This window comes from Acanthaster planci, linkage group LG20 (genome assembly GCF_054643075.1).
Source record: "Acanthaster planci isolate LZ-2023a linkage group LG20, COTS_SCS, whole genome shotgun sequence".
NCBI lineage: Eukaryota > Metazoa > Echinodermata > Asteroidea > Valvatida > Acanthasteridae > Acanthaster > Acanthaster planci.
Window position 1 is genome coordinate 2,636,257 of NC_141796.1, and position 12,729 is coordinate 2,648,985.

A 12,729-nucleotide genomic window follows, 5' to 3' on the forward strand; every position below is an offset into this window, starting at 1 on the left:
GATTATTTTAGACAACTGACTGAATTTATCGAAATTATTGTCATGTAATAATACAAGAGACGGTCGAAGACTTTGGGTTGGCCGTGGAGCTCCAGTTTAAGAGGTATGCGGAGAGCATGGATATATTTTGATGTCAGTTGCACCCATTTTTATGTCTGTGTAGGCATAGTCTCATGGCGAATTTGTAGTACAGTCTACATAGAAACCCTCAGTGAGTACATGCACTTGTTGATGCTTAAGGACATTGCCGTTCACTTCTAAGTATCCCATGTAAGCAACGATACACATGTCTGCTGTAGTCTGTTAATGTACTGTACATGTACAGTGTGTGTATATAGATACAGGCTAATCATTGGAAGCTCTCATTACTTTGTTATTTCAGGCAATGGGTTTTTTGTCACTCCAGGATCTAGCTTGTTAGGATGCCTGTGGCAGTTGCTGGTCACCAATAAATCAAGGCTACAAATATCCTGATGAGTCTGTCTCCGCCTTTGTGCATAAGTACCGTGCCGGTGCTCGTTCCGTTTCACAATGGGACCGGGCCTCCTTGTGGCATCCCACTACAATAATAAACAGTGGAAGTTCATTTTTGTTGAAATAGGCCTATTATATAAATACATTTCAAAGATGTGTGATATTCCAATAGTGTAATTTAAATATTGCATATGTAGATAGGGTCCTTCAAACCCCGCACTTGGGGTGAAGTACCCGTGTTGTGAAATTTTAATGTCGCTCTTTGACATATTTCCTGAGCAATTGTTGTACTGATCCGCTATACATCAAATACAGTCCGTACAAAACATTTGGATAAAAGCGGCTTCCCAGCCATTCACATTCAAGGCGGCAATTAACAATTTTAGAGACAGCTTAATCTCTTTTAACATTAGCCCTCTATTAACATTAGTGAGGCAAATGTTGCTAGAAACCATGCAATATTGTTTTTTAAATGGTCAACCATTTTCGCTGTTCCTAGACGTTTCTATGACGACGTCGATCTGTTATTGCTACGTTGTGTCTGTCAGGCCTGGGATGAGTACCCGACACCATACTGTATCTATTCGTCCATAATGCCTGTTTGGCTGACAAGTCACCTGCTTCCAGTTTTAGCACCTTCCACACTGTAAACCGGAACCAATAGAGCCTGCAAGTAATAATATTGGTCAGGCGGCGAGCTTCTGGAACCCTCGTGCGGTCCACCTTTGGGGATTTTACAAGGGCTGTCCTATCACATCCGATATGTTTTGGAAGAATGATTTCTACCTGAAACCACAGCAACAAAACTAATATCGGAATTTTCTCTTCGTCCGCCTCAAGCGATATATAGGAAAAGTCAACTTGGAGATGGGTAAAAAACATATTTCAAGGTTAATGACCCTTCACTTCCGACAGTATCGTTCCTTGGTCTCCTTGTTCATGCACGTTTGCTTTCATTCCCCGTGCTTACGTGGAAATGAGGTTGTACTACGTTGCAAAGATTTACCTACCTGCAGTCGATGCGTTCCAGATTATGTTGACGTGACGCAGTTCTAGTCAGCAAAGGTTATGTTATACATCAGAATCTTTCATAAAAGTTACTGTTACTGCTTTAAGTTTATTTCTTTATAAATTTCAAAATCCTTAATACATTTTGGTCTGTTTTCATTTCGGAAATCATAATCTATAATTCCGTAATTGTTCATCTGCGTACGGAATTGCACTGTTTTTCATGTATTTAGGATTTTCGGAAATGCTAGGTACATATCTGGCAGGATGTTTTTCTTTTAGGTAAGGTAATTTCTCAGTTTCCATTAATTGATACACCAGCAAATGTGTTACAAAAGGCCTCTTTATTAAAGAGTAGAGTTTTTAAGAAGTAACAACAAAAACTATTACACATTCCAAAATTTCTGTACGTTATTTCTCCTGTCCATTGTTACTTGCACTTACGATAGGATTACTCTTTGGTGTAACGAGACAGCGGCGGAAAGTGGGCCTTACTTTATAAAAAGTTTCCTTGATGACCCATTTATTCCTTTTAACATCCAAAATGCATTGTTAACAGAAAGATCAAGGCCGGAGGATGGCAGTTAATAGTCTTGCCCCTGTTTATATTCCGCTGTTGCTGCATTATACACAATGGTAACTAACTTCATCTTCGTTACCGGTGAAAGCTATCGCTGCATTATTGTAGTCAGTAAGGTGACCGGTGAAGCGGAAGGCTGGCAGTGAATAATTTGTTCCTTTATGTGTTTTCCATCAATAAAGTATTATTGATGACGGCATTATGCGCATCACACACATTTTTTAAGACAGAAAATAAACGGAAAGCAGCATTTCATTATAGGCTTGTTTGTACTTTTGAAGCTTTTTCGGTACAATAACAAATTTTACCTGCCTTCCTTTCGTTTCAGATGAAAACTTTGCCAGCATTGTTCTTAATTTCTTTTGGTAATTGATATGTTTTGAAACTGCGAAACGGAGAACAGCCTTGATTAAAATAATGTGACCAAACCAAAGAAGAAAATCCTTCGGTATAAAGTAAAGGTATAAATATATCTCCAGTGGTATATTCCTCGCTTCAATTCGTTCCCTTGATTTTCTGGAAATTCCTTTTTGTTTAATTGCGTAACTAGAGGATCGTCAGGTTGATCCTCTTTTTTTTAGGGACAAACTTTTTCAAGTTTCAAGACAGACATCACATCATTACCAAAATATGCCCCTACGTATATTGAGTTCACCCTCATTTCCCGCATTCTCCCCTGAGAATATAAAGGGCGTCCCGTATAGTGGATGTTGAGTCTTCCACTAGGCCCAGCAATTGGGTCTTGAAGTTCATTCTCCAAAAAGGAGAGGGCAACCCAACCAACTCAGCCCAGCAAAAACAAAACAAAGCAGGCCAAATTGGCAGCCAGCACCTGAAAGCGAATTGACGCAAATGGTAGAATACATTTAGGGCCAATGTGGCTCGATACGTGTAAGCACCAACGATATATATACTCACATACCAACAAGCTGCCACTCCCTACACGTATTTCCAGTTATTAAAATTCATGTCAACAATTTTGCGCCTGTAAGCCTCTCAACTGTGGCTATAAAATAACACGTGCACCATCAATATATCTAGCCACTGACATATTAGGGATATGTTAAAAATGCTCTCTTCAAGCTAAATTGTACGACTTGTAAGTCGCAGGTACTGGACAAGAGTTGTACATATACGAAGTACAAGTCATACAAACGACTTAGCTCTAGGAGGAAAGATTTGTTTTTCTTTCACCATGTCCGTAGTACAGCTTAGCGGTTTTAACTACTTTCCGCAATAGCCATGTTTGTTTCTGCTCGACGCAGCCAGTTAAAGTGGAAATCCACCTTAAGCCGGATGTGGTCTGGAGATTGCTGTACTTGAGGAATTTTCTGTGTTCCTCTGTCTCGATGTAACTCTTTTGTATCGGGTGGATTTCAGTTTGCTTGTTTTTTGATGATTTCTGATTTCTTGGAAAACAAAATACTGTCAAATCGGTGGGGGTGCAATTTGAAGTACCCAACGTATTAACTCAAATATCAAGGCTGATGCACTCTTTGGCCAGAACCTTAAGGCTGCCTTCAAAAGTGTGTGCGACTAATTGATAATGAGCGTTATATTCAGAAACATCTCCGTGCCACTACCCCATAGGCCTAGCACTTTAACGTCGCTCACGTGATGTTTATGTGCCATTACGCTGTGCTTAATGGTACCAGGTACCTGGTACAAATCATGCAAAGAACAGAGGATTGCTTAGTCAGACACTGTCGTTGGAATACCACGTTCCTAGGATTATTGGTTCTGTAAGTCTATTGGCAATACAATCCTTTAATTTTTATTACTGGTACTGAAGTTACCACGCAAGTGCAGATAACGTTGATATCCATACGTCAGAACCCAACCATGGTAATGCCACACACTTTACTATTTATCCACGCTGTTGTTTTGATGGGGAATGCAATTCTCGAGACGGGTGCGATTTTGACTGGGCAGGCCCCACAGATACTTTCCTATACGTTCGCCCAGCTGGGTACCAGCGCGCTTAGGCATAGAGTTATCGCCTCGTCGGTATGGGTATCAAAGATGACGTGTGCCACCGAATGTGTTGCGGTACCCAGCTGTACACAGTTTTGCTACGAGCCGACGGCCAGGAGTTGCCTGCTCGAAGACACTACCGCTGCTCCAGTGTTCGAAAATCTGGATAACGCTGCAACTTGCTACAAGAAGACCTCTGGTGGGTTCTCTAGTAAGTCCTGATCAAGACTATTTTGAGATTAAACGATTAGTCACCACGCCCACGAATGGACAGGCATTTAAACAATTCCTCATTTACAAGATGATTATAATGAGAAATTTACGGATCCAGAGAGGTGTTGGAATCAACCCCTCTCCCATTCTCACACATAAAACAAAAAATGTAGTAATAAAAAAATATGACATCCTGCAAAGTATGTACATGGTGAGCATTATGAACAGGAGACTGTAATGCATACCTATGTGCCCTCCTGTCCGCTTCAAATGGACATAAAAATCTGACAGGTTTGCCCCCCCCAAAAAAATCCTTGATTTACCTCTTAGAGGTTTCTCTCATTTACAGTCCAGAAGCTGTCACAAGGAAAGGGATAATGTTTGCTCGTGCATGACAGAGAGAGAGAGAACACACAAGTAAAAAGATGTCCTTGCCGATGCAACAACCAACTGCCATACCGAAACCCCCTACCTTTAACACCTCAGTGGGGTCTGGGGACGTTCGGGGGTACTTACATTACGTCCTGAGTGAACGTGCTAAATGCCATATCCGAGATTTCATTCATATCAATAGAACGTTAACAAACCTGTGCTCATTGAAAGTATGCTAAAATTGCTTATAAATTAACTGTTTGAAAGGAAACTTGTGAAGCGATCTCTGTGATTTCAACACATATTAGAAAGCTTTTGCAAACAAAATAGTAAAAAGGAAACTTTACCATTTCATTTTTATGCTAATGATTTCTATGTTGATGACAGTAAGCTTCAAGTTGGTTTCATCAAAGGCAGAACACTATCATCTCCATAATTTTGTGTATACATTTTTGCACGTTTTTGTTTAAGGTTAGGGAGTAAGATCCCCCGTTACTTGTTTGTTGTGTGAATGGGCAATATGTCTTCGAATCGTCGTCAATAAGAACCCTTGGCCGACGATTTTTTGTACTTCTTTTACTCTTTTGTAAAGGGGGTGCCTTGCCAAAAGCAAAATAGCGTCGTCTAACAGTATCGAAGAACTTCTAAGAATTAAAAACTACCACCTCCTGCACACATCTAATGAAAAGTCCTTAGATCATGCTCGTAATAAGTTTTGTAACATAAATGTGAAAGCAAATTGAGCTGACTTTCCACGATATGTTTCCTTTAAAGCAAAATAATCAGGAAAATCCCCAACAAACGTTTCTTTACATAAATGGCGAATGAAAAAGTTTTGCCCCTGATGTCAGTGTATCCCATGCAATGGAATAATGTAGAAAATAAGACTTCTTCCCAACATTTTGTTCATTGTTAGAAGACAAACAGTGGTTATGACCGAAAGTTACTTATGAGACATGCCAGTGCCCTCTATGTTTGACCAGAGCCCATGGTCCTGCTCGACGTACAGGTGCAGTGAACTAATCCAAGCCCCACTGAAAACAGCCGACATTACTGGAGTTCCGAAAACAAACAGTAAATTACTGTCTTGTCCTTATATTTTGAAAAAAAAAATACAAACGTTTTGTGGGCTAACCAATTTGTTTTTACTTGTTCACACAAAACAAACCCACTCTCAGAAAAGTTACACGTCACATTCCCTCCTTCCACTTTTTGTGCACGTTGATGGGGCCGTTTTTCATCCGTAGATTGTATCAACTCTTCTCCTGGCTGGAAGCCACGAACCAAACAAATTCATCTTGGTCTATTGCCACATTCTCTTGTGTTTTGGGCCGAATAATCTCCTTTTTCAAAAGAATCCGCGGGAAGCACTTTTTTATGCGCTCTGCAGAAATTACCAGTTGAATAAGTCGACTGGACCTTGAGATCACAGGGTCGCCATATAACGTTTAGTTGTTACCATAGACACCTTTTCTTATACATTGAATTCTGAGTTGATAACATAAAAAAAGAAATACATATTGAGTACAATTATACAGCTACTGTGTGACTATGATCACATACATCCTTGTATCTCCACAACTTCCTACTTAGTTGACCCAGCTTATCAAATCCCTATCAAATAATATTATAGTCATGGCACCGTGCGTGCATTAGCCTTAAAACATATCCTCACGACTTGAGTAGAGCTTACCGTCACTGGAAGGTTAGAAATATAAACCACACATGTCACTTTGAGAGCCTAGGACAAAACGTAGACATTTCATTCATACACCACCATGACATTGTCACAAGACTTCAGGGAACGCTACCTTGCATTTTGCATCTCCGTAGTAAACTCATCGCTCCGAAATTTGTAATAAAAATGGATACAGGACACAGCTAAAACTAACACATCTCATTCAGCGGCGTATCCAGCGTTTGGTGTCAGGGAGGGCAAATTTAAAACGAATACGGCTTGAGGCTCATTCAACATGATGTTAGGCGACAAAAATAATATGACTGGCCTTACTCACGGTCACGACATCCTTTGTTTTTTTTTGCAGGTGTTGTTTTCCATGGGTGTTGTTGCTAATATTTAATAAGTAAAAATAACGGATATTTTCCTTCCTACACACCTATAAAGTAGTCTTTGTATAATAAAACTAACAAACAAAAATAAAAAAAACAAAACAAATTTGGAGCGGGGAGCAAGTTGTGCCTCCTGCCTCCAGCTTGATAAGCCACCGATTTCATTTGATTTACAACTATATTTTGTTTGGAACGTTTAACAGCTTTTTTGCCCGAAAAAAATCTCAAGCAGGCCGTTCAATCTACGGACGTTAAATGCAATTTTAGGCAGGTTTCCCCAAAGATCCTATTGCGCCGCGTATATAGCGGTGCCATATGGGGAACTATGCCCAAAAGCTGTAGTCACCCATGGGGCCATTCGAGCAAGCAATTACACCTGCTCAGTCCACGTTAATGCACAGGCGTAGGCTTGCGCACGCGTACCGGGTGTGCGTAACTAGGGACGCGTCTGCGCCCGAGTATTATCAAACGAGTATTGCTGGGGCGTAATTACTCCCTCGTATGGCGCCCATTCACGATGAAGTTCTCTACCTAGCGCCACTACGAACGGCGCTATATGATCTTAATTGGTTCGCACGAAGCGTTGGGCTATGCGACGCATCTACCTCCCGACCCCCGAATGTCTGATGTTGTCCCCTCCTTAAGTATCCTGTTTGGAAATTTCAAAAACGCAGAACTGTTTATAGAGCGGACTTCCACCCGCTTCCAGCCCCTTCACACTTGGTACACGTTAATTAACGTTAATTATTGCCATTCGCATTTGCATTGCGTTTAAGTTATGTATTGCACCTGATTATCTTTCGTGCTCTCATTGTATTTGTTGTGGAATAAGTGCATGTGCGTCTTTAATCTGCATTTGCCGTGTCCCTTGAAATGTGATTACCTAACCCATCCCAGTTGAATTTGTTCCATATAAAAACCCTGGCCATGCCCAACCGTTGATGTCGGGGGCGGGGAGTGGGTTACCGTAGCGGTTCTTTTTCTCGCTTTGCACCAATTGCGGTCGGGGTTCGAGTCCCGGTAGGCCCAGGCTTTAATTGCAGTCGGATTCCAGTCCATACTCGCTGTCGCAGGTTTTCTCTGGGTATTCTGGTTTCCTTCTGCCTGTAAATCTAGACCCGCTTCCGAACTCCGTATTGTGATGCTGATTAAAAGGTTATGAATGAACGTTATTGGCACAAATAGCCTGAGTAGCTGAAAGCGCCATTAAAACAAAACAACAACTATGGTTTTCTGTGTTCAAGAGGTGTGTGGTCGCCATAGCTCGCTGTAGAGTTTGTTTTATTTGAATTCGGTCTTGACTTTGTGCTTAACAACCAACTACTAAGTATGTAAGGGTTGCTGTTCACTCCAATTTACCGGGTCTGTCTTTAAGTAAAATCTTACGTTCAATTTTCCATTTTGTTTTCCGGTACACATTTGAGAGGTCAGAAACGCACTAATTCTACGTCTACCTTCTTGCCCGTAGAGCACGGACCCACGGAGCCAGGACCCACGGAGCCAGGACCAACGCCAAGTGGGTGTTCAACCCCGGAACCGCTAGGGATGGAGGACGGAACCATCCAGGACGATCAAATCTCGGCATCCCAGTATAAAATATGCTGCCCTCCCTCGGCCGGCCGTCTCAACGGCACTGGCAAGTGGGCGCCAATTGAGTAGGTATTAAATGGGACAATACACCTGTACTTGTACCCAAAAACACTCTAAACCACTAAGTCATAATGCTGTTTGCTATACCATGTATATGACAGTGGTTCGTGATGACAGTATGGCCACGAAATACTAGGCAGTCTACGCATGCGCCGATGATACGGATGACCCAACAACCCACTTAAAGTAGATAAACGAGGCTCTGCGTGGTAGCCATCATGGAGGCAGCTCTTCTGTTCCTCAGGGAAACCAACTCTGTGCATACCCTGTGGAAAGAAATCACTGGTCTGCAAGGTGGCAGCCATTTTATTAGAACAGCATTGGTGCAGTGGTACACTTTGCAGAACGATGTTTTGAATTAAATTTTTCTCATGAAGGCCTAAATTTCAAATGAACTTTAAGTAATGGTTGTCACCCTCGTTTTATTTTTCGTTTCAATTATAGATTGACTTCACCCTTACGAGGTCCAGGTTGGACTCTTTTAATAACTCTGTGGTGATTTTGACTCCAATTTTTACAAAAAAAATTGAATATGCTGAGACTCGCTCGGGGCCCGATTTTCCGAGATAGGTCAGCCAGATATGTGGGCTCAGTGCCGTTCTTCATGTACTCCGGATAATAACGATGAGCCTCTTGCGAGTTAAATTTGAATAAAATCTGGCACACTAAGTTCTTCAAATCCACGTGAACCTAAACGACATTGTTGCTTTACCTCGTGATTCGGGGCGAGTTTTTCTTAGTTACATAAGAGATACTTTGCACTAATATAGTTTTTATTAGATAGGAGGGGATCCAAGGATTCTGTCCATTCCAGAAATTTAATGGTGGTCGCTGTGCAAAAGCTTGCCCCAAATCTCAATATATATACCAAAAGTCGTTAGTCAGGGGAATTCAACTTTTTTTATGTGCAATTAGACACCTCGATGTACGAGATTTTACTCGGCGTACCAGATTATTTATTCAACCTGAACTTGCAAAAGGCTTATTGATGAGTTGAAATCACGTTTTATGAAATTAGCATGTACCAGCCGAATTCGTGGGGGTGGGCAGAATCCACCCTGGTACCAAACCCTAAGGCTCTATTAGTCGTATTTTTTGTACACCTTTGTAGTTGATTTTGTGGTGATACTGGGGTTAGCGCATGGGGTTCCCTCCGCCACTCCCATTTTTTGCTCCCTTTGCAGGTGTCACCCTTAAAGTTTTGATGTCTGAAAGGTGACTTTCGGCCAATCATTTCAACTTTGAAACGAGATTGTTTTCAGAGTATTGTTATTATCTGCCTTATCCCCTTTCTCCCTGTCTCTAGCCTCATGGGTTCCTGGATCGAGGTGAACCTGACTGAGAGCACAGTGGTGTGTGGGGTCATCACACAAGGAAGCCCCTCAGGGTGGGGGTATGTGACAAGGTATAAGGTGTCGTACCAGAGACTACCCTCACCTGACCTTGTACACGTGACTGATGAAAAGGGGAAAATAAAGGTAAACATTTAACAATTTGCTCCTGTCCAGGCTTTATTCCTTTTGAAAAAATTGTTTCCTTGGGTATATATTTATTTCAGCTGTTTCTTGCAATATCCTTTCTTGTTTCCCAAGCAGCTTTTTGTTTCAGTCACGAGACAAAACTGTTACACTTTCTTTTCCATGGTGTGGAAACGAGAGTGAAAAGTAGCAATAGTGCTGTATTATTTCCCTATCAAGTTCCTTCACACGGTCACACAGTATCTAACAATATCAAGTGATCCAATTCTTAAAAGACATCAAAAACAAAACCTTTAATTTACGCATTGACTCCTGTGTTAATGGTCTCCCCCCTTTTTCTGAGGAGAGCTTCGCGCAGTCTACATTAACATTTGTGCACAGTTTGATCAAAGTTCAGTTGCGGCTCGAGGTAGGTGTCTCACTGTCCTAAAGTAACATGGAATGACCTTTATCCGATTTCTTTTCAGGTTTTCACCGGTAAAACAGACGGGAACGTCGCGGTAACCAACCTGTTTGATGAGAGTGTGGTGGCCACGACAGTGCGCATTGAGCCAACTGAGTGGCATCAGGGTATTCGTCTGCGATTTGAGTTACTTGGATGTCGCTGTGATTAATGCGGTACGTTTACCTACTAGGCACTTTGAGCATTCAGGACGTTTTGTTATGGGGACAATTAGTACACCGGCAGAATAAAGATACAGAGAATGAAAGTTAAAGGACTGTAAGGCGAACGTCTGTCTAATTTATTCGTAAAGAGGTTAGTTATGGTTAACGTGGAGGCTTCTGTTCAAGGCAAATCGGTCCTTTGAAGTCCCCTAAACTGCGAAGTTCCGAAAGAGAGGAACCACTTTTATTTTTAGTTTGTGATCTCACAAGGCTAATTGCAAAAAAAAAAAAACAAAAACAAAAAACGCCTATCATGCATGACATTTTTACAGTTGCGATCAAAAATCCCTCTGTACAGAACTGAGGCGTAAGTTTTGGGGGGACGGGAGTATAATCCATCACGAGAATCTGGAATTCCTTGCCCAGGAGGCACGATTCTGCTCTTTCTGGATTTTGTCTAGTGCGTAATAAATGATGGTAGACAGGCCTAGGAAAGCCAAATTTGGTAAACGCTCACAGCTGGTTGAATCGTAGGTAGTACAGACTGTTTTAATTTAAAATTCTTATTGAGTTTCAAAAAAATCAAAATATAAAAAAATACATATTTAGCAAAGTCATTAAAATTTTGCTTCAATCTGTGAAATTTCAAATCCTTTAAACACACACTTCTGTTCTGTTCCAAAGTCTTTGCACTACCATATTCCAATAGGGCCTGAAACGCGCGTAGTATAACTCTGCAAAGGCTACAAATAAAATCGTGTTCGACAACAATAAAATTAAAGCAGTGGTGAGCAGCTGACAAGTTCAATTCCCTTAGATTTTTGTGTAGGTATTTTCTGATCACAGTACAGAAAAGAAAGGAGCATGGAAGAAGCTGGCCAATAAACTGAATCAATTGTATCCTTTCTAATGCCAGTTCATTTCTTACATTTATTGTGGAGTTGAACAAATACTACCAGATTGTCATGCTGAGTTGTGAATGCCGTTTCTTACAAGTTCAGTCTCTTTGCTCAATGCAATAGTTAACAGTTGTGCCTAGGTATATCCCCCGAATGGCACTAAACCCTTAGACAAATGACGTAATTTGAGGTACACATATTGAATAAAATTGCAGTTTAGTCACACCACCTCAAACAGAAGTCATTGGGTATTAATCATTATATGCTTTTGCTTTCGAGTGAGTGGTGTGAAGAGCACGGCTAGGACGGGTTACTTCGGTCCCCCCAAAGATCCTGATAACCAAGATCACTGGATGAAGCAAGTCATACATCAGCAGATCAGAGAAATACTGAAGCGATGATCGGGAAGATGGAGAGGGCGTGACCATGATAGGCCAGTTCTGTGCTTGTGACGTAGCAGATTTGTCAATAAGTCACCTTTGGGCTGTATTCTTTACACGGTTCGCACTATCCATTAGGCGGTTTTTGCATGGTGCCAGTGAATCAACGACCGATTACTGATCGTGCGAAAGTCCGATAGTGCCATATACAGGGTGTCCACATAAAAAGTATACCGAGATAAAAATTACTGTAATAGCAAAACTACTGTATATATGGGAAAGAAAAATATGTCTCTAGAAAAGGCACTGAAAAGTACTGAAATCGGCACTGTGACAAGTTTGCATATGTGATTAAAACAAGGCTAGGCCATCCAAGTGTGCAGAATACCAAATGCCTTTGTTTTAAGAACTGTGAGAAGTTGCATATCGATAACAAAAGTCAGCATGTGGGGTGAAGGCGATTTCTTTTCATGGCGTTACCTGCAGAACCAAATTTTCACTACACCCTCAGCTAATGTTCAGGAGTTAACGTGCAAGAATATTGGAAAAAAGTCAATAATCTCCGTCAAGACCTTGAAATTATCTAAAGAGCATTAAGGGACATGTTACAAAGATGTCAGATGTGCATTGACAGGAATGGTGGCCATGTGGAGGACTTAGAACATTCAAATGATGAGGTAAGTAGCGAAACCAAAGCAGGTAAGATTGATTTAGGTACATTCCTTGTTTTCAAGAATGCGTTCTGATGGACTCTTCCAGGTCTGTGAACAATAATCAGTGGTTACGTCACCTTTAATCTGCTCACAATGCATGATCTGCACGCACTAACTGCAGAATTCAGTTCACAACAATGATCTTAATAAGGATAAATTAATTAAAAAATCCCGTGTGAATAAAATTTACCTCGGACTAATCACTTTTTCACTGCTTAGCATTTGTTTCTACCAACTTCCTCTCCAATTGGTCAGCAGGTGAAGACTTTCGTTCGTCAGCGACATGCCAAGGACGGAGACAGAACCAAACTA

The 12,729-nt window shown here is 41.2% G+C and overlaps 1 protein-coding gene across 1 annotated transcript; it reads left to right on the plus strand.

Moving 5' to 3' along the window:
* Positions 1-3,750: 3,750 nt before the first annotated feature.
* LOC147795840 (retinoschisin-like) lies at positions 3,751-11,813 on the plus strand. Its single transcript, XM_087130831.1, has 4 exons — positions 3,751-4,235; positions 8,160-8,346; positions 9,648-9,819; positions 10,287-11,813. Exons 1-4 carry the CDS (start codon positions 3,905-3,907, stop codon positions 10,431-10,433), a joined length of 837 nt encoding a protein of 278 aa, XP_086986957.1. The 5' UTR covers positions 3,751-3,904; the 3' UTR covers positions 10,434-11,813.
* The last annotated feature ends 916 nt before the right edge of the window (positions 11,814-12,729 follow it).